Source organism: Rattus norvegicus, chromosome 1 (genome assembly GCF_036323735.1).
Source record: "Rattus norvegicus strain BN/NHsdMcwi chromosome 1, GRCr8, whole genome shotgun sequence".
In the NCBI taxonomy this organism is placed as follows: Eukaryota; Metazoa; Chordata; class Mammalia; order Rodentia; family Muridae; genus Rattus; species Rattus norvegicus.
The window spans coordinates 127,205,622-127,227,883 of record NC_086019.1 but is presented as its reverse complement, the minus strand read 5'-3'; the positions used below and the strand labels follow the sequence as shown (position 1 = coordinate 127,227,883).

The 22,262-nt window shown below is 45.4% G+C and overlaps 1 protein-coding gene across 4 annotated transcripts in view; it reads right to left on the bottom strand.

Moving 5' to 3' along the window:
* The window catches only part of Trpm1 (transient receptor potential cation channel, subfamily M, member 1), a 116,534-nt gene that overhangs the window by 19,336 nt on the left and 74,936 nt on the right, over positions 1 to 22,262 (bottom strand). For 2 of the 4 annotated variants that reach the window (NM_001037733.1, XM_063266876.1), the window contains 10 exon segments: positions 614 to 816; positions 2,141 to 2,285; positions 2,561 to 2,581; positions 4,001 to 4,175; positions 6,674 to 6,925; positions 9,569 to 9,697; positions 11,462 to 11,593; positions 12,105 to 12,227; positions 16,755 to 16,983; positions 19,942 to 20,234. In NM_001037733.1, the coding sequence (NP_001032822.1) occupies positions 614 to 816; positions 2,141 to 2,285; positions 2,561 to 2,581; positions 4,001 to 4,175; positions 6,674 to 6,925; positions 9,569 to 9,697; positions 11,462 to 11,593; positions 12,105 to 12,227; positions 16,755 to 16,983; positions 19,942 to 20,234 (1,702 nt within the window). 4 annotated transcript variants of the gene reach the window in all.

The window sequence follows — 22,262 nt, the reverse complement described above, 5'->3', positions numbered from 1 at the left end:
GAGCAAAAAGGGTCACATTTAAAACAGACAGTGAATTGCAACTGTTTGGAAAGCAAAAAGGTTTCCCAGGAAAAAAACAAAAACAAAAACAAAAACGTTTTGCACTTTATTGTACAAGCAGCCAAGCTTATGTAGGTACTTCTCTCACCCGTTTTAGATGGAATGTATTAATACATTTAAAGGGGTGTTGAAGCATATGGAAGTGTATATGGAAGAGATATTTTTGAGAATTTCAGTCTCTGGCCGCCATAATTCGGCTTTTACCAATACTGATTCCAATATAAGTGAGCAAAGCTAGAATACACGGAAAGCAAGAAATATTCTAAAGCACTCAGCAGTTGAGTATTGTGTTTTTCACACACCTCAATATTTTGCTGGGGTGTCTATGGAAGTGTCTTTTAAAATAAAATTAGCTCTTGCTCCTTGTTCTTTCCCTTTTCCCCTCTTCTCCTTTGTTTCTTCTCTCCCCATTCCCCTCCCTGCTTCCCTCCACGTGCTTGTGGCTGGCCTCTACACCTCTCCTCTTCTACTCTTCTCTCATTAAATCTTTCCACATGGAAAAAAATAAAATAAAATAAAATTAGCCCAGAAGCATGAAGAATCTCCAACGTACTCAACCCACGATCCCGCTCCTCCTGGTCCCCTTCTCTCTTTTTTCTGCAGCGACCACTGAGACGCATAACGATGATGTAGATGTGGCTTAAGATGATCATTGGCGGGGGCAGGACCGGCCTGTCGTGAAATGTCATGATCAGTTGGTACCGCTGGAACTTCCACACTTGATTGGATATTGACTTGACTTCAAAGAAGGTATTGCTTTAAAAGGAAGACATTTTTACAGTTACTTTCTACTGTGATTTTGGGTCATAGGTTGCTTGGGTTTAAATGGAAATACATCATGAGAGGGACCTGGTCCAACCTCTCTGAGGCTGATTCCTTGGTCACCTGATTGCCTGTCTTATGCACCAGGGTGGGTTATCTTTGCTCAAAGACACACAGCATGGCTGTTGACTTTTGGTGTACACTGTTTTCTTCCACACGGAAGTCTCCTCCGTATGCTAGGTCACTTATGTAAAGGTACTTTGACGAGTTAATACATTCGATTCAAGTCAAAGAATTTGTATTCTGTAGATGAGCTGCTCACGAATGACTGAGCTTATCTGACTGGAATGAACACTATTTTGGATGTGGGTAAGTGCGATCTTTGTCGAAGTTGGCTTCCAGTAGGAGCCAGTCAGCATGTGATGGCACTGTCTGCTAGCCCTGGGGCTTTAAGAAAGCCCACTATTGTCTAGAGACCCTGGCGGACTGCTTTCTCAAGCCCCAGCTGGAGCCCTTCTCTACAATGCCTTGACTTGTTACATGACATGACTTTAATTCTAGGGAGAATTTGTTTTCATATTTTTCAGTTTAGCAGATATTTTGGTCTCCTCCTCCTTCTCCTCCTCTTCTTCTTCTTCCTCGTCTCTCTTTTTTTTTTTTTTTTTTTTTTTTTGAGCCTGGGTCCTGTGTAGTCCCAGTTGGGTGTGAACCTGCTCTGTGGTCGGGGGTGAGTTTGAACACCTTGGTCACCTTGCTTCTATTTCCCAAATCCATCTTAGAATGTAAAATCTATCTTTCAACATGTATCCAGTATTGTCGACATCCTCAGTGGATATCGAATGAATGGGCAGTTCTATAAAAAGCTGGCTCTAGACATTTAAGCCACCTTGCCTCCCTGCCTGATAAGATTTGATATTTTGTATATAGAACAATCACAGCAGCATGTGGAGTTAGCAGTTTTGTGCTTCTCTGGCGGTGAATGAAAAGCACAGCTTCTTCAAGCCTTCTCCATCTTGGGAGATGTCTGCCTAAGAAAATATTTCCATTAGATTAAAATGTGCACTTCAGTGTTAAAATACTAGCTGAGATTAAATTGAAATGTATTTGTGTATGGATATTTGATTTATGACTACACCCAGACTGACTAAAGTTGAAAAAAAAAAAGGGACTGCAAAAACCTTATCAATTTAACAGCTTCGTTAAGGTTCTCTGAACATATATGCGGGTATCACCATAACTTTCTGGACCTGAATTAGGGATCTGTAGAGCAATGAACCAGGGCTGTGAGGCCTCTGTCACACTCTGTCATGGTACGTACTTGAAAACAGCAATCAGCAGGTTGACCAGCAGGATATTGGCCACCAGGAGATAACAGGCCATGAGGGCAGGTGTGAGCCAGGCACCAGGGATGCAGGGAGGGAGCCTCTTGCCTTCCTCATCATAGAGATTTTCACCACAAGGAGCTGAAAAATGGGAGGGGCCTTTATATATGAAACACAAGGATGAATATCTATTATATTGTTTTAAATAGCCTATTTCTTTTGGAGTGATACATACATGATTGTGTGTGCATGCATATATATGTATCTAGTAGAGGCCAGTCTAAAAAGGTATTGGCCTGAGAAAACTGAAGATATGTTTTAAAATAGGAAAAGACAATCAGTGATCAGCTGAGAGAAAAAAGCTTATTTAATAAAACATTTCACAAAGCAAACCCACCGATTCCATATGAACTTACGGTTGATTTCCATGGCATAGACTAGACGATCATTGGATACGAGGAGTGTGTGTTGTTTTTTTCAGTTGTCCCGGGAGGGGAGGAAAGAAAACAAGATGATGGTTGAGAGGATAAAACAAATTGCCAACACTGGCACGGATTTGTTACTAAGAGATGCAAAGGCTGAGAGTTACACATTGATGCTGGATTTGTTACTAAGAGGTGCAAAGGCTCAAGCCTGAGAGTTACACATTGATGCTGGATTTGTTACTAAGAGGTGCAAAGGCTCAAGCCTGAGAGTTACACATTGATGCTGGATTTGTTACTAAGAGGTGCAAAGGCTCAAGCCTGAGAGTTACACATTGATGCTTGGAAGCAGTGGCCTGCTTGGAAGTACCTATAATTAGTTCTGCGAAGTGGAGTTCATGAGTATCTACATGGCCATATGTGTATGGGCCACAGCAGGAGCCAGGAGTTAAGCCCTGGAAAGACACAATGTTGCTGGCAGATGAGCCTTTTAACTTTTGAGTTAAACAATCAAGCACTCCCTGTATCCTACCGTGAAAAACTCATCAGCACAGATGGATACCAAGGGACAGTAAAGCAGCCAGACGAGGAACTAAAAACCTGCATTCAATGATGTTACTAGAAAAAAAAAGTATAGTCCTTTGTTTGCCTCTTTGTCATCTGACATTAACCAGTATAATTAAGAACATGAGCAATAAAAATATTAGTCTATAGTCCAGAACCTTCTGTTTGCTTGCTTTAAATATACATTTAATTAAACTCATTTTTAGACAATTTCTCACATGTATACAATGTGTACCAACCACTTACATCCCCACCTTTCTATTTCCTCTGACAACCTCCCCTCCCCACACCCACAAATTTTTCTCTATTATTTATGACTAGTCATTTGTGGCCCACTTAGATTAATCAGGATGACCTATATGCCCATGAGTTTGGAACTACTGTTTGGAGTCTGGTGGGCTCAGTAGAGGATATTTAACAAAGGCAATGATTCCTCCCCCATTCCCAGAGACTATCAATAGCCAATAGATCAATCGATGGCCAATAGATCAGAGGTAAAGGTTAGGGCCCTGTGAACCCTTCCCAGTTCCTTGTCTTAATAATAGTCCTGGTCTGGTGCGGGCCCTGTATAGGTAACTAATAGTTGTTGGGAGTTAGTGAACGTAATAGCTGGGGCTATATCATGTAATGTCATAGCCAGCAGCTCAAGGGATGTGAGACTCAAAACTCCATGGAGTGGGTTTTAGAGAAAAACAGATGATACTTCAAAATCTACACTTCAGTCTATATTTCTTCGTAAAACCATCCAATGCCTGTGGCAGAATGAAAAATACTTTACTTCCAAATTAATGAGTGGTCTTCCATTAATTTGAAACTGATCGTCTGCCCTGGAAGCAGGGAAGAGAGTCTTACTATGAATTCTAGTCTTACGGTCTATCTGGTCTGCAAACACTTCTCCGTAGATCATCCAGTAGGGCATGTAGAAGATGTTTCGGGCCAGTTTCCAAGAAGGCTTCTCCTCTGGGTGCAAGATGGCTTGCCGAGCTACGCCGAAACTCATCAGCACAACCAGCATAATGACCACAAAGTACAGCATGTCAATCATCTGCGTAGGGAGAACACGCATCTTACAGTTTGACTCCGGGACCAAGTTCACACTGGCTCATGCTACTGTGCTCTCCAAAGGTGTCACTTTAGTTATGGTGAAGAACGCTTCTTTCCCATCTTCCCTTCTCACCCACAGGCTCTTTATACCCTTTCTAAAGCATTTGTCTTATTTCAGAACCCTGCTGCCTTCATCTGCAGGGCATCGTTCTTGCTTCTCTTTTATTGCTGTCCACCACTCTAGTTTGGTTCTAGAATGCCTCTCACAAAAGGCTTTTGAATTACATCTTTTAGTCTGTGTCTCTAGAATACCCAGCACTAAAGGCCACATGTTAAAGGCTTCGTTTTCAGGTTGACACTATTGATCACCAGGATGGAGGTGAGACCTTTGAGAGGTATGGCTTTTGGTGAGGTCCTTAAGCCGTCAGGATGACGGTTGGACTTCATCACCTTCCTCTCTCTTTTCTCCTTGCCTTACTCTGTAAGCATGCTTGCTCCAACATGTACTCTTACATGAGGTAGTCCTTTAACGCACACCCAAAGCAGCAGACTCAGTCAACCTTGCCTGTGAGCTGTAATATACATTTTCTTTTATAAGTTGTATTTTATTATGGTGACAAAAAGCCAAATGACACACCCATACCCAGATGCTCTTCTGATAATTATAACTGCAAACAGAGGAAGGGCTGACCATGGTGGCATACCAGCACTTGAAAGCAGAGGTAGGGGAGGGGGTTGGTTTGTGAATTTGAGGCCAGTTTGCTCTACATAATGATTGCCAGGCCAGCCAGGGCTAATAAAGACCCTGTCTTACAAATGACAAGGAAATAGAGGAAGAAAGGACTCATATCAGAAAGCATGGGAGGTTTTAGGAGCACCAGCAAGAGAGAGTGCATCTTGGAAATAAGGACATGAAGAATTGTGAGGACACACATGAATGCTGAGTGCTCTAGATGTAAGCTGATATAAATCCTGTTTCCTCCCTTTTATGTGGTGCTATGGGTTGAACCAAATGTGCTAGGCACTGAGCCACACTGCCAGTGCTGAACTACTATAACCCCTAATCCAAACAAAAACACTTTTCTATGTATATGGGTGCTTTGCCTACAAGTTCGTCTGATGGGTGCTTTGCCTGCAAGTTCATCTGCACCACATACATGCAGCGCCAGTGGAAGGTGTCAGATCACTTGGGACTGGAGTTATAGACAGTTGTGGGTCAAAATGTGGCTGCTTGGTTTCAAACAAACTCATAGTCTCTGGAAGAGTGGCCAGTGCCCTTAACCATTTAGCCATCTCTCTAGGTCCTGTAATCCTTAATTTTGAACACCTCTACGTATAAGAATCGTCACTGGAATTAACTAAACCGTATGTCCTGTAGCTCAAATCCACTGGCTCTATTAAGCTAATAATCATTATTCTATTATCCCATTGATCGATTGTTATGTAACTTAACTTTCTCCTGAACTAGTCCTAACACAGTCCATTTTAGGAATCAGGAATAACTTGCTGATTTGTGAGCAGTCTCACATTCTGTGACCCGTTTTGAAATTAATGTCACCATGGATGTTTCTCATCCCAATCACCCAAAGAACATAGCCACCCCAGGATAGAGCACATGAGCCAAAGACTGTTGGGTTATAAGTAGGGGCCAACCTTAGGTCTCACTGTCCCTGACTACGGCCAAAGGCTAGGAAGTTATCAATCTGAATTTTATATGAGAGCTTTCTGAAATGGACACTACTTCTTAAAACATGAAATCCAGATCCTAGTGTGAATTACTTCTGTGATGGTTCTAGCTTCCAAGATATAGAACAAGTATGTCGAGATACAAGAATTGCTGATGAACTATTCTTTAAATTTAAAATTATTTTATTTTATGTGTATGTGTGCTTTGGCTGCATCTATTTCTGTGTAACGTGAATATAGTATACTCAGAAGCAAGAAGAGGGTATTGGATCCCCTGGTACTGGAATTACAGATGGTTGTTAGCCACCATGTAGGTGCTGGGAATCGAACCCAGGTCTTCTAGAAGAACAGCGAGTGTTCTTAATCACTCCCCAGCTTCCTGCTATTGAACTCTTACTGCATCTAAGAACTTAGGCTGTCTTATGACCTGGGACAACAAAGCAAATTCTTGGAAAAGTGAAGGATGTTTTCTTTTCTCCTATTATTGAAATATAATCACTACAGAATCAGAGCAAACTTGATAAATACAATTGATGATACTGAGTTTAAATATGACACGGAAGAAGGAAGATGCCATATATCAGGTTCCCAGTATACAATAAGAGAGAAATGTCTGTGTAAGGGCGTGTATAGGAAATGTGCAACTCATGCTCTCCTACTGGAGTTTATGAAAACGTCAGCATGCAGGGTAATTGCATATGTTAAACCAGCTGCAAAGGAAAGACGAAGTGAACTCAAAGGAAGCCACACCCTAGCCTGGTATGGTGTCCTAATGCCAAGTTATCTGGTTACTCATAGGGAATTGTTACTAACCATCTTTCCAATCATCATCACATAGGGGCCAAGATACTTGTTGACACCAAAGATGTCTAACACTCGGATGTACCAGAGGATGATATCCACACAGTAGATGACCCGGCCATAGCCCATGTATGGCTGGTTCTGGAGGCGAAGGATGGCCCCAACCATGAACATGGAAATGGCCACAAGGTCTGTGATGTTCCAGTACTCTTGGAGCCACACTTTGATTTTCTGGCTGAGTTTGCCTGGTTCCGACATGAGGATCTGCAAGTAAACCCAGAAGAGCAATAAACTGAGAGAGTCCTATTAGAAACCTCATCTTCATTCGAATCTAGGAAAGATAAGTGTGCCTGGACAGTCCGGGACCATTGTGGCTTGAGAACTCTGCACATGACTTTTTCTGGCAGAGGGTATATCTAGAGGGGGGAAATTCCACAGAATCCTCTGTATTCTTAGATGCAGGGGTTTCATAGACTCAGGAAATGCCTTCCAAATTGTCTCCTGCTGGCTGTAATTACAACAGCTGCCTTTTGATTCCTTTTTTAATTATCTGGACCCATGCCTGTTGGCTCACATTCCAGAACTATAGAGAACGACAAACTCGAGAGCGGGGACAAGTTCTCTCTTACCACAGAAGGATGACCCACCTGGCAGAGGATGACTGGATGGGACTGGGAAACATGGGCTTGCCAAATTTCCCTCTCAAGTCAGACATGAGAAGTCAGGGAAAATTGTACCAGATTTTCCCTCCTGTTTGAGGTATCCTTGTTCTGCATCACCAGTGACTAAAAGGACACTTCCAAGAGTAAGGGGGAAACTATTCAGCCAGCAGTATGCATAGTCATGCACATAAAATCATAGGCAGCCGTGCCAGAGTACCCCTTCAGCTTTGGAAATCATGGGTAGATCTCAGGATTCCAGGGCCAGTGGGGTGTTAGTTGCCTATCGACTAACACAGAAGGGCTCGCTGTCTCAGCAAAGCCATGTGTGCTGGCCGACAGCTGCCCGGTCTCTCCTGTAACTCTAGGCAGGATCCAGATCTTGTCGGAGGAGAGCAAGTTGGCTCAGTGGGTAAAGCCACTTGCCATACAAGCCTGATGACCTGAGTCTGATTGCCTGGGACCCACATAAAGGTGGATTCCCAAAATTGTTTCCTAAGTCCTACATGTGTCCCTCTCTCTCTCTCTCTCTCTCTCTCTCTCTCTCTCACACACACACACACACACACACACACACACACACACGCGCACACACACACACACACACACACACACACACGCACACACACGCACACGGCATACATGTTATATAATGATAAGCCGGGCCCCTTGGCAAGTCCTGGATGTAACAGCACAGAAATCTAATGGCACCCAGCCAGAGAAGCAGGTGTAGTTGTGCAAGAGGGTGGTGTGTAGAGGGAATGCCCAGCATTCTTGACTGCTCACTTGTCATTTGACTGACGACATCAAACTTACTCCACTGGATGAAGTCAACAGTAATTACAAAGCAACAGTATTGCTTCTGTGTCCATAGGGAAAAGAGCAGCAGTCGGTACTATGCGGTTTTCCACTTTAAGCTCCTATTCTGCCTGGATAAAAACTTGCTGTGAGTGAGTGAGTGTAGTCAAGTTCAGACTTGAGGGTGACAACAGAAAGACCCATCCTCGGTGGTGTTTCCTCAGCTTCCAGCAGAAACTGCCTTCTCGGCTTCCTTTTCTCTTTCTTTTCCCTGTGTCCTGTGTATGAGTGTGTCTGTTCTTTTCCCTAGAAACTGGGCCCCTCTGCTTGCAGCAGATGCTCTGGGCCCCGCCCAGGTTCCCTGGAGCCTCTCACCAGGTGGGCATGCCACCCATTTGCTGCAGGTGCTGCTGTGAGGCCCACACCTGCCCCGTTCTGGGAGGCCTGCCCTTGGGTAATTGGAGTCACCACTGTGCTTGGTGCCAAACAACTGAGGTGGGTAAGAAACTCCTCTCCCTTCTTTCAGGTTTTTTCTCTCAGTGGGAGTGCTTCCTTCTGAAGCCACACCTCGTTCAGCTCCTTCTCCTCTTGGCCTCCTTCCCCTGCTTCCGTGCACCCCTTGAACAAGAGACTGACTGTGCAAGTGCACAATATGACCTGAAGTCCTGAGTTACAGTCTGTATGCCAGGGCTGGGGAGGAGGATCTGTGTGGGAAGTGTCTCTTGGGCAAGCATGAGGCCCTGAGTTCAGACATCTGGAATGAATGTAAAATCTGGACATGGTGGTGTGTGCCTATAACCCTAGCGCTGTGATGGGGACAGGAATGTCGCAGAGACAGAGGGGTCCAGTGGCTTTCTCAGCAGCCAGTCCAACAGTTTCAGGCTCGTTTAACAGACCCTGCTTCAAGCATAAAGGTGGAGAAAGGATCGAATGAAGCCAATCTGCACCATCATGGGCAAGTCTACCCACATGGATGGGTGCATTCACACAGATGCGCACACGCATGCTCAAGCACACTCGCAGGCGAGGGTCTGGATGCATATTCGCGGGATGGACACACACACACACACACACACACACACACACACACACACACACACCTTTTAAAAAGTTCTATCTCAGGTATCCCTCCAGTTTAACTCTCAGGTCTCAAAAGACAGCCAAAATCTGTGCCCACTTGAACCTATTGGCTCAACTCAAGTGGCTGGCAGCATTTGGTACGTGCCCTCAAACTCACTTATGCACTCAAACCTAGTTTTATTTATTTTGCCTCATGTTTTGAAAGAGAGGGGGCGTATACATCTGAAACAAACAAATAGAATGACTCCGGAATGGCGATGCCTCACACAGGGAGCCGTCGTCCTCATAAAACTCTGCGTTACTGGCATCTGAAATTGAACTCAGCAGTTAGTAGTGGGTCGGGGGTGAGACGAGCCTTTTCAATAATCACCTCTCGTATTTTCTCTAGTGCCAGGCTCACAATGTAGGAGATAACGATCCATTCTTGGGGTGAAGGCCAGCCGTCCATCCGCACCAGGATGACATAATTGAACAGCAGCAAGTAGCCCAAGTAGGAGATCTGGAGAAGGAGAAGATGGCGGGCATGTCTTGGGGGATAGCGTTCATCCATGAAGGCTTCTTTCTTCCCACAGACCGACCTACTCAGAGGATACCCTCCCTTCATGCTTGTCACTGGTGCCGAAACTGAGGTAGCTTGGGGACATCCTACACTTTGGTACAGGCTCTGACAGACTGATATGAAGTTGCAAGAATCATATTCTACCAGGAGCCCTTTTGGGAGTTCGCTGGTGTCTATGACATTCTGGGAAAATGGCAAGGGTGAGTTAGCATTCCTGCCTCACCCAGCCTGCTCTTAAATTCCCCCATTGTAGATGGACAACTGAGAAGTTAGAAGAGAGGCCATGTGGATGAATTCTCTGCAAAGGCCCACAGTGCTGGCCTAAGATCCCTCCCCACCCCCTCTTCCCCCCATTTCCAGTGTTAGGTCTGTGATATTCTGTGGCCACAACCAATTATCTTTTGACAAGGAGAGGGGTAGAATTGGGGTGGGGGACGAGTTGAGGCCCATGGGGAAAGGGCACAGTTGGAGGGAGGTTCTTTGCAGCTGGCTCTTCAAAATGGCATTGTGCCCAAAATACCATGCCCCTAGGCACAACTCTGGACTGCTCCGATCTGTTCTTATGTCCTGTCCTGCTCTTGTAAGCAGCGGGCCTCATTCTCAAAGGACTATAGACCGAAGCCTGGAAAATGGCCTGCTGGTTCCAAGCACATCTGTTGGTGAGGGCTTTCGAGAAGATAGTCTTCCTTAACTCTGAGTGTGTTTATGACCTGCGTTCACCCTTGCTGTTGTTTCTATTGGAAATGCTCCCATAGGCCCATGTGTTAAACACTTTGCTCCCAGCCTGTGGTGCAGCCCTAAGAGCTGGGGCCCAGAAGGAGTTCAGTGGGGGTGGGCCTTCTGAGGGAATGTTGGGACTCTAGAGCACCTCCTCTTTACTTTCCTTTGTTCCACAGCTGTGGGAAGTGTGGTTCTGCTCGGCCACAGACTCCCAGCTACAGTGTGCTACCTTACCCCTGGTCCAAGAACACCAGGACCAACTGACAGATACTGAAACATCAGTACCAAGAGCTGAAAGAACCCTGTTCTCTTTATAGGTCGGTCAGTTTGGGTGTGTATTACAGTGCCAAAGCTGACACAAGCTATGTTCTTTGAATATCCAGGTGAATTTAGTGGGAAAAGGGAATCTGTGAGTCTGTTATTTAATTCATTAGTCATTTTTGTTTAAAAACACTTTCTTACATTTATTTTAAAAAACCTTTGTGTGTGGGTATTTTGCCCACATGTATGTCTAAGTACCATGTGCCTTCTGTGGATGCCAGAAGAGGGCATTGAATGCCCAGGAACTGCAGTTACAGACAGTTGTGAGTCACCATGTGGTTCTGGGAATTGAACCCAGGACCCCTGGAAGGGCAAACAGTGCTCTAAACTGCTGAGCCATCTCTCCAGCCCCACACTTTGTTTATCTTAAAACCAAATACAATTTCCCTAAGTTTTAATTACTAACAGCATTTTAAAAATCCTTTCTGTTAAGCAGATAGAATATGGATATTTTGCTTCATGAAGTCATGGGGGCCTCAGATGGCCAATATTCTTACATACCTAAAATATGTATGACAATATATTAGGATCTAATTTTAAAGCCCTCGACTGGTCCTAGTTTTGTTTTTAGCTTAATGAACTTTTGGACACCTTTTGAAATTTGTCTCGACTCCGTTGTAGCTCTCAGTACAGGGCAAGGGCAATCATCAGGGAGGGCCTTACTGTGTAAAACCAGAACTTGACAATGGGCGCATTATAGAATTCACAGATCTTTGTTCCAATGGGAATGCTCCTCTGTTTTTTGTGCTCATTCTCCTCATCCCCCTTTCTTGAGCCAGCATCTGCATTTGCATCCTGGAAAACAGCATAGTATATGGCAGGCAGTCTGCAGGTGTGAATAGGCCATCTCCAACATCTGACAAGCAGTCTGCAGGTATGAATAGGCCATCTCCAACACCTGACAAGCAGTCTGCATGTGTGAATAGGCCATCTCCAACACCTGACAAGCAGTCTGCATGTGTGAATAGGCCATCTCCAACACCTGACAAGCAGTCTGCATGTGTGAATAGGCCATCTCTAACACCTGGCAGGTGGTCTGCAGGTGTGAATAGGCCATCTCCAACACCTGGCAGGTGGTCTGCAGGTGTGAATAGGCCATCTCCAACACCTAGCAGGCAGTCTGCAGGTGTGAATAGGCCATCTCTAACACCTGGCAGGTGGTCTGCAGGTGGGCCTTTCCAGCACAAAGTAGCCTTAACAAGAGAAAATTCTCCAAGTGTCCCAGTAGCAAGCTTTCTAAATCCATGGTAAAACAAATCCTAACACTGAAAATGAGAGCCACGTGACCCCCTTGGGTGCCACTGACCACATTCTCTTCTTCCTTTTCTTTGCCATCTTCATTCTCCTTGGATGTTTGATAGGAGAAGTCATCATATGAACGGAATTCCAAAAACAAGATGGTGGGCGGGATAAGGATCCCCATGATGACCTGCGACAGGAGGAACAAACCAAGTTTTAAGCTGTGGTGATTCTAGGAAAATCTAGTCTCTGCCAGTTACTTTTTTGTGTGCTGTGACAAGATACCTAAGAAATCTCATTCTGGGAGGAAAGACTTGTTTTAACTCATCATAGTAGGGAGGGGAGAGGAGGGCAAAGCAGCCCACATCCTGGCAGGGGAGGGCATCCCCACCCCAGTGAGCCTGTACTGTGGGCTTTCTCTTTCTCCTTTTATTTCACCCACTGGTAGCCTGCAGACTGGTGGAATCCACATTTTGGGCAGGTCTCTTGAGTTAATCCTTCCTGGATATGCATGTATAGTGGACCTAGAGGATACTCTACTGATTCACCAACTGTTGATACCAAACCCATGGATACTTATGGTCATCAAGTGACACAGTATTTGCATATCACGTGTACACATCCTTTCACATGCTTTGAATCATGTCTAGATAGTGGCTAACTCAATGCAATGTAAATGCTGGGTTAAAGGCTGTCATACTGTATTGCTTAGGGGATTAAAGAGGGGAGAATTACTTATACTCTCTCAGTTCAGATGTATATACACATAGTGTTTTCTTTTATTACATACACATCACCCATCTAGCACGTGCATATTACACACTACAGTGAATTTGTAGAAACCAGAGTACAACTTTGGAGAGTTGGTTCTGTCCTTCAACCTTGTGGCTCTCGGGGATGGAGCTCAGGCCGACCGGTTTGGCCTCAGGCACCTTTACCCACTAAGCCAGTTTGGAAGCCTCTGAAGAGGTTTTTGGTGTGTGCTTGGTTGATATCAAGAACATGAAATCCTCGGAGCTGGAGGGCTGAGTATACAGTGAAATGTGAAATTAGACTGTCCACACTTGTCAGTTGCATAGGAGCCTGGACTGTGTTCATTCCTGCGCCAATGATCCATGACTTTGTGTGCCGAGTACTTTGGTAGAATCATGAGAAATTTGAAAAACAGCCACTGATTTTTTTTTGTTGTTGTTGTTCAAAAGAGAAACGACAAGCAATAATGTGTGTAATCAAGGCTCTAAAAGGCTACGATCTAACACTGAATCTCCATGAAGGTAAGTTGGGGAAGAGGCTTAGCTAGAGTACTTGCCTGCATGGACGCATCCCTGCAGTAGATCCCAACACCACAAAACAAAACTACCCAAATAAAGCAAGTACATGACTAAACTAAAATCTAATAGCACCCTTGTTTTATATAAAAGTACTTGAATGTGATGAGGATATGAGGACTTAGAGCTGGGAGGCTCATGAGACTCAGCCCAGAAGATGAAAGGACACTCAGCGCTCCACGCTGTTTTATCAGGTGCTTCTCTATGCTCCACTGATGGCTAAAACGACTCCAACTTTAAGCCTAACCAAACCTGAACCTTAACTTTGTGTGTGTGGCTTTAATTTCACCCGGAAATTTCAGTTCCCCATCTGTTTTCCTGTTAAGGACCGTCAACATTTCGGCAGTGTTTGCTTCCCTGAATCTGCATCCCTGACACTTGCGGACTTCTTAGCTGTTCATTCAATCTATCTGTTAGTTGTTTCCCCACCCCCACCCCTACCCCGTGTGTATGCATGTGCACATGTACGTTGTATATGAGCTCATGCGGGAGCCAGAGGACCTCAGGTGTCATTTCATGGGAACAGCTACTTGGTTTTGTTTTTTGATACAGGGTTTTTCCCAGCCCTGGAAGTCACCAGTTAAAATCTGCTGCAAACTCCAGGGACGGGTCTGTGATGTCTCCCTGCACTGAGACTACATGCCTGACATTGTTTTAAATTATGCATTCTGGAGAATCAAACTTAAGCCCGCAAGCTTGAGTGACTGAAGCATCCCCATCCCCATCCTGTTCTTCCTGAATACAACCTTCTCAGGTCCAATCAAGTCTCTGCTTATTTAGTCTCCATACCTCTCACTCAGTTGCATAAATTTGGCATGGGGAAGGGGCTGATGGGTGTTGTAAACACAGGAACTTACTCATTCTATTAATATTTTGAGATACGTATGTTGAAAGCAATGTTTCAGTGTTTGTCTAGTTTGTTTTATATTTAATTTTGAAGTATTTAGGATTAAACCTAGGGCATCCTGCACCCAGGCAAGGGCTCTGCCGCTGAGCAGTCTATAGTCCTGTCTTTGTTTTTGATTCACCCACAGCCCATTAAGTTGTCCTAGCTGACTCAAACTCACTCTTCAGCTCAGGCAAGTCTTAAATTTGTAACTTTCTTGCCTCAGCCTCCTGGGAAGCCAGAATCACAGGTGAGCCCCACTAGTCCGGGCGGGGCTCTGTGCCTGTTTTTAGACAATCTGCTTTCCTTGTGCATTTGACTTGTTATTCTGTTGCCATGTCAGGATTGAACACAGGGCCTCAGGCAAGCTAGGCAAGTGTTATACCAATGAACTGCATCCCTGCCTCTCCTCGTGTTTTTTAAACAGCTGGATCAGGTTTTTAAAAAGTTTCCAGGTTCTAAATGTTTCTCCAATCAAAACTATAAAGACAAAGGCCTTGTTTCTCTGGGGCCTTCTAGGCTTCGGTGCTGCCAATGACTCGTGATGCTGACCCAGCATTCCCCTCGTCACACTTGACCTGTTTTCTTTAACTCCTTTTTGATCTTGCCATTCTGAAGACAAACTATATTTGTTAATATCCAAGGCCACACACAGCACCAATCTAGCAAATTTGTGCATTGTGTAGAATTGGATAGCTAGGCAGAGCGTCTGTATTTCTAAGAGGTGGACTCTCTTCTGCTAGTCACTGTGCCATACAGGACAAGTGCCTTTTTTTTTTTTTTTGGTTCTTTTTTTCGGAGCTGGGGACCGAACCCAGGGCCTTGCGCTTCCTAGGTAAGCGCTCTACCACTGAGCTAAATCCCCAGCCCCGACAAGTGCCTTTTTAATACTCCAAACTCTAACCTAACACAGATAAGTGGGAAATCACCCCACTTAATGTAATGAGCCATAGTCAAGACCCAGGCACCCTAGAAATAGCAAATTAAATGAATCTTTAGACTGTGCAATAAAGTGAACGCGAAACACTTAATTTTGCATTTGGACTTGAATACCATTTGCAAGATAGCTTATTAGGTCTGTGCAAAAATTCCAAACCTAAAAGGAAACTGGAAACGCTTTTGGCCCCAGACATTCCAGATAAGTGACACGGACCTGCTGTGTGAAGACTCTATTCTCATTGAGATCCCATTGAATCACCATAGTTAACCATTGGATAGTCGTTTTTTCAAAAACTTTTCTCAAGATAAATCTAGGAGTTTGCTAACAGTAATTTTTCTCCCAATTTATCTTCTTCAAACATTTTCATTGCTTCATATTCTCTCCCAAGCCATGTGTAAGGGAGATATTGTCAACTAAAATACTGTAGAAACAGGTCAGATCTGTACTTTGATTTTTTTAAGATTAATTTACGCACATGGGTGTTTCGTTTGCATGTATGTCTGTGCACCATGTGCGCACAGTTCCTGGGAAGGCCAGAAGAGAGCATTGGATCTCCTGGAACTGCAGTTACAGACATTTGTTAACTGTTGTGGTGCTGGGAATGGAACCTGGATCCTCTTCAAGGGTGGTTTTAGCCATCGAGCCATCGAGCCAGTCCCCGGATCTGTGCTTTAATCGTAAGTTGGTGACCTGTCTGGAGAGTGTGATCAGCATGACGGGCTTTGGCTGAAAACACAGGCTATACCAAGAGTTCTGTAAGGCAAGCATGCTGGCTGTACTGAGACTGGAGTATCTGACCACGTCACCTCAGCTCCTGTCCCACACTGAGCAGCTCAGACTTTGGGCAACTTAATCTCCAAGCTTTGAGTTCCTCATCTGTAAAGCTAGAACTACTGTAGTGTCTCCTTCGTGGGGTTACTCGGGGGAATATAGTGACTTCCTTATCCACCCTAACCACCAGTGGATGCGGAAACAGTGCTGGCCTGTGCTTCCTCTGTGTTGTCTACATGTCCTGTAGCATCGCCACCTAGTGGCAGAGCTAATGCGCCATACATTTTACATCGCGGTGTCTCCTGGGGGTCTCTCCTCTTTAAGACTGTTAGTAAGGAACTTGGGGGTTACTTAAATGCAAGCACTGGAGTGTTGTGATAGTTTATCTGGTAACCAAGATATGTGCTAGACGACTGATGGGTAGGAGCAGAACACATTGCAGATATACTGTACAAGCAGATGATGTACGTTGTGGATGGGACAGAGTGTGATTGTATGAGACTTCATTGTGCTGCTCAGAATGCAGCTCAAGCAAGGGGCAGAGTCTTCATCTAATTTACCACAAGCCCTTGACCGCCTTGCAAACAAACAAGCAGAGGAACCCCGTGAACTGATTATCTCTTGACTTTTTTATTTGACACTTTCAGCCTGTGGGTGATGGGGTAATTGAAATGGAGGAACGTGAACTCGGGTACTGTAGGACCACTGTAAATGGGATAAGCTGCAGGTACAAAGCTCGGCCCAGTGTCCCCCTTCCCTGTGATCCCAGCCTGATGGCCACAGCACACCCACCTTCAGGCCAGGGTTCTTCCTCATGCGAAGCCTTCCCATCCACATGTCTGTCAGCAGCATCTGGCTGCAGGTGTGAGCGATAAAGTCCCTGTGCTTGGCCGCCACGGCCAGCTTAAGGCAGGTCGAGTTGCTCCAGTTCTTGAGCTCATAGGTCAGAAGTTTCATGGCCACTTGCTCATCGTGCTTGTAAGACTGGTCTAACAGCTCCACAGCGAGCTGGCCAAAATCCCTGGAGGGAAGAAGATGTCGGCGGTGACGAAACCATAGAGGTTATCAGTTTGTATGTATTTAAATATATGTGCCCATGGTAACTTCTGTGCCACAAGACACAGAACATAGGACTGAAAGTGGCTTTGAGGTCCACTGTACATTCTCAAGACCTGCCACCAGAGGAGGGGGCAGCAAGTAGCAGGCTCCATGATTGGTCTGGAAGGGGATTGGTTGCTCTTCCTGCAACAGAACTTTAGGTCAACCTAGCTATGTCCCTCAGACCTCAAGGAGACGAAGCCCATTTCCTTGGGCTATACATACAACAGTGAGGCAGATGGAAAAGGCAGGATCTATGGGATTGCAAGTGGTAACCAATGGCTGCTTCTGGAACCCCAAGGAGTAGGGCATGTGAAGCACCAGGATGACCTGTGGTTAGGTTCTGATTGTAAAGGTGGGTGTTGGCCATGCCCATGTATTTGATATAAGCCAAACATTTTAGCCATGTGCTTTTCTTGTGTTGTATAAGACTTCAACAAAGCCTTGATGACAAGATAACCCAACGTTCTCTGTGCAATGAGACAGAGTGTAGTTGTCATAGGCCCAGAGCAAGAGATCCGATTGCTCATGGCAGAGTGTGGGGCAAGTGTCACCAGACAAACACTGAGAAGATTGAAGGGATTCAGAAACCCTAGTATTCTCATATCTGAGACTGGTAGATGTTTTATCCACTCCTGACCCAGTTCCCTCCTGGAGCATATGACCATGACACCCTGCATTAGAATTGTGACCCCTAGTCTTGTAGCTTAGAGCACAGAGTTCTTTGTGTTAATGAAGTGTCTAGATGGGCCACCCCAAGGATTTAGCCAATAAGCTTCCCTTCTCAGACATTGCTTTTTGTAAAAGGTATTTAACCTCTGGTCCACCATGAGTAAGGTGTTTCCACAGCAAATAATGAATAAACAGTATGGGCAAACAAGGGCTGTCTGTCTTGTCAAGAACTGCTGTTGGGGGAATCCTTCACCACATAGAGCCTTAACACCTATGTCTCTCCCACAGAAGGTCCCTCCATGCTCCAGGACACTCACAGCTAAGCTGATCTGGAGTCATCCATCCCTCCCACCCTACCCCCACCCCACCCCCACCCCCACCCCTGCCCACCTCAGGTTGGTCATTGCAGGCCCATGGCAGCCCCGGTTCCAGACTCCATGAGGTTTCCAACAACAACTGAACCCCTGGAGTTTGGGAATCCCTGTCTCCTCAGCCTCAGCCTGCTTCATTGCTCACCCAGCCTGAGGCCCCCATCTGAGGCTAAGTTCATAGCCTAATGCCACCCGTTTTGTCTGCCCAAACAGAGTTTACGAAGCCCAGTGGCAAGACAGAACTGGGAACCGCAGCAGGGAAAGTGTAGGAGTCAGGGGCACGGGGAAAGTGACACAGATGAATTTTGAATGGTTTGTTATTTTTTTCCTCATGACCCTGTTTCCAATATTTAATGACAGCTATATCCATTTCCAGCTCCTTTGCCCCCCCCCCTTTTTTTTGTCATGGGATGTGGTTGAAATATGGCCACATAGTTATCATTCTCCTCTCTGGTTTTGCCTCTCCATGTCTACGAGATTTTGTAACAGTTATGAAGATGGAGATGAGGGAGGGAAAGTGGCCATGCTTGTCCCTTGAAGCTTCTGCAGTGTACAGCATTTTCTGATCCTGATCCTAAGCTGAAGGGAGGACTACATCTGGAAAAGCAAGGCAGATGAACACATCTCTGTTCTTAAACACATTGGGTTCTGGAGATAGAGGGATGGCTTGGTGACTAAGAGCATTCGTCTCTCTTGCAGAGGACCCAGGCTCAGTTCCCACCATCCACATGGCGGTTCACAACTACTTGTAACTCCAGTTTTAGGGGATCAGAACATCCTCTCCTGACCTCCTCAGGCACCATGCATGCATGCACATGGTAGAGAGAGAGAGAGAGAGAGAGAGAGAGAGAGAGGCAAAATACTCATAAAATAAAGTAAAATAAACCCAAGAGAAAAGCATTTAAAGCCTTGGGTTCCAATCCTTAGAAACCAGCAAATCATTTGGAAATCACAGACACTTGAGCACAAGCAGAAGGAATTCAAACTGAGCTGTGAGATGCTGGCACAGCTGCCCGGCTCAGCTGCCTCGAGCACATGTGCCTGTAAAGTCATTTCTGGACTCCAGACTTCCAGTCTGTCAAGTGACAAGCCTGCAAAGAGCTGGGAGAGCTGTTGTCTCTCCCAACAACAGACAATCCCCTGAACAAGCTGGAAGTCAGCATCCCTTCTTCGGTTCATCACAGGAAAGACTGCTGTCCCCAGACTGCAGGGGCAATGGGCAGACTCAGAACCATTGCTCACTGTAGCAGACGTGTCTGCAGAATCAGGGTGGGCTTAGGAAACGAGCTATAACCCATGAATTGCTGAGCGTTTGCTGTGACCAAGTCAAAATGTGATCAAGTCCTGGGACCCACCCGGCCAGGTTGTGACAGCTAACGTAAAACTTCTCCTCTGGTAGGAGAAAAGGAAATCTGGCATTGAACCCTGTCAGTACTCTGCTCTCCTTGGCTAGGCCTGCTCTCAGGAGAAACTAGTTAAACAGAAAGTCCACCATACTGGAGCATAAGAGCCTAATCTACACGAAGAGAAAAAGCCAATTCTACCTCCCTTTCTAAAATCCACAAGTCCTCCTGACATCCAGCACCCAGTTTATATGCAGCAGTTGTGAATGTTTCTTTGATCATATGCATAAGAAGGCAGCAGACTAAAACAGTAACAACTCAGAAAAAAGCCAAAGGGGCAGCAGTGAAAACACTGACAGACCTGACGGGCAAAGCTGTTTATGAGTAAGCCTCAACCACGTGGTCCTTACATGAGAAGTGCAGCGGTCATGCCTTCAGGGTGGAGAGCGCCAGACAGTAGTCAGCCTTGTCCTCGGATTCCCTCAAGATACTCACTTGGAATTGTTGTCCAGATCCTGGGAGATGTCATCCACCAGCTCGCTCTCCGAGGACTCGTGGGCCATGGCCTTGTAGAGCTTACAGGCCACCAAGGCCTTTGCCATGCACTCCTCCCCACGCTGCCACAGGAAGACTGCCATCTTCTGGCGCTTCATGAGCACGGCCCATACCATGAGCTCGTGGAACGGATACTGGAACCGACTCACAGCGGGGTCGTCCACATCTATATCAATCTCCTCCTCTTTCTTCTTCTTCTTTTTCTTCTTCCCCTTGGCTGGGGGCTCATCATCCTGAGGGGAGAGAAACACACTTTAAAAAAAAAAAAGGTCCCTCCTAAATGGACAACAAATGGTTCCAGAGCTAAAAGAGGGGAAGACTTCCGTGTCAGAAGCAGCTAAGAGACTTGGTAAGACAGGCTCTGGTCGTCACTCTGCATACTGACTCCTTTGAGAAGGCCCGTATTTTTTTATGAAAAGCAAAGCATTTAAAACAAAGTGAACTGAAAAGGAATGTTGCTATTTGAATAACTTATCCCACTGGGTGAGCAGCTTCTTTTTTTTTCCTAGAGGGCTTTAACAGAGGAGACAAAACAAACACCCCCTAAAACTTCCCATAAACCAAATACAGATAGCACAACAGGAAAGGTGAAGTCGCTGTTTGTCTCTTCAAGGACAATATTCCAACACAGCAGAACATCCGTACTTGTTTGCAAGATGTAGCTGAACTAGAAACTGATAGAAACAGTGTTAAGTGGAGCCTGGTGGTCACAGGACTTTAATACTAACTCACCTGGATACCAAGGTAGGGAGGTCAGCAAGTTCAAGACCAGCCTAGGCTACGGAGTGAGTCAACAGCAAATCTGGGCAACTGAGTGAGATTCTGCCTCAAAACAAAAGTAATAGGGTTGCTCTGCAGCATGAGGAACTGAGTCTGTGTCCCTACACTGTGCAGCCAGCCAGCTGAAGCAGCATGCACTGGTAACCCCAGCACAGGGAGACAGAAACGAGGATTCCTGGGCTCCGGTGGCCAAGCCAGTGTAGCCAATCAGTGAGGTCTGGGTTCAGTGAAAGACTGTGTCTCAAAAAATAAGATGGAGGGGGAGAGAAGGGTGGGGATGTATGTGCATTATTTAAAACTCAGGAGATAGGAAAAGTGGCCCAGAAGGTGTCTGCTGCCAAGCCTAAGGATCAGAGTTCAACTCCCAGGACCTACCTGATGGAAGGAGAGAACTGACTTCTACTGGTGTGTAATGCCTCTCTCTCTCTCTCTCTCTCTCTCTCTCTCTCTCTCTGTCTCTGTGTGTGCACATGTGTGCGCACACACACACACACACACAAATAAAATATAATTAAAAAGACAACTCAGAATAAGCATTGCACGTCACGGAGGCTCTTGGACAGGCAAAAGAGGCTAGAATGTTATGTAAAAGCTTGTAAATGTGAACTTGAGAGTCTAGATGAAATAACTTTGAGGAAAACAAAAATTTCCAAGTTCAACTCTGTTAAGACAGGAAGCCTGAATGAATTTGTATCCCCAGTGTCTGTTATCAGGAAATGAAAAATAAACCAAAACCAGGACTGGGAGCAGAGTATTACATTAAGGGAAGAAAAGGGGCGGGATATGGGAGGAGTTGGAGGGAAGTTAATGATTAATGAGGGTGGATTTGGTTGATTAAAACACATATGCATGTATGAGATTCTCAGTAGAAAAGAAAAAAATTAAATATGATAATCTTGGGCTGAGGAGATTGCTCAGTGAATAAAGTGCTTGTCTCTGAAGAGTGAGGACTGAGTTCAGATCCCTAGAACTCATGTAAAAGCTGGGTGGCTGTCATAGCAGCCTGTAATTAGGGCTTGGAAAGCAGAGCCAGGAGATTTCCCCAAGCCAAGCTGCTTAGGTAGAGTAGTTGTGATTAGCAAGATTCAGGTTCAGTGAAAGCTCCTGACTCAGTAACTACAGTGGAGAGCAACCGAGGAAAACGTGATGACAACCTCGGACCGGCACACACCCACATGCATAGGAAACATAGGACACATACATATACACACATATACACACACATACACACACACACACACAGGAAAACACAGGCCACACACACACACATAGGAGAACACAGGCCACACACACACACACACACACACACACACACACACATACACACAGGAAAACACAGGCCACACACACACACACACACACACACACACACACACACACACATTCACACACACACACACAAGAAAACACAGGCCACACACACATAGGAAAACAGAGCCCCCCACACATACACAGGAAAACACAGGCCACACACACACATA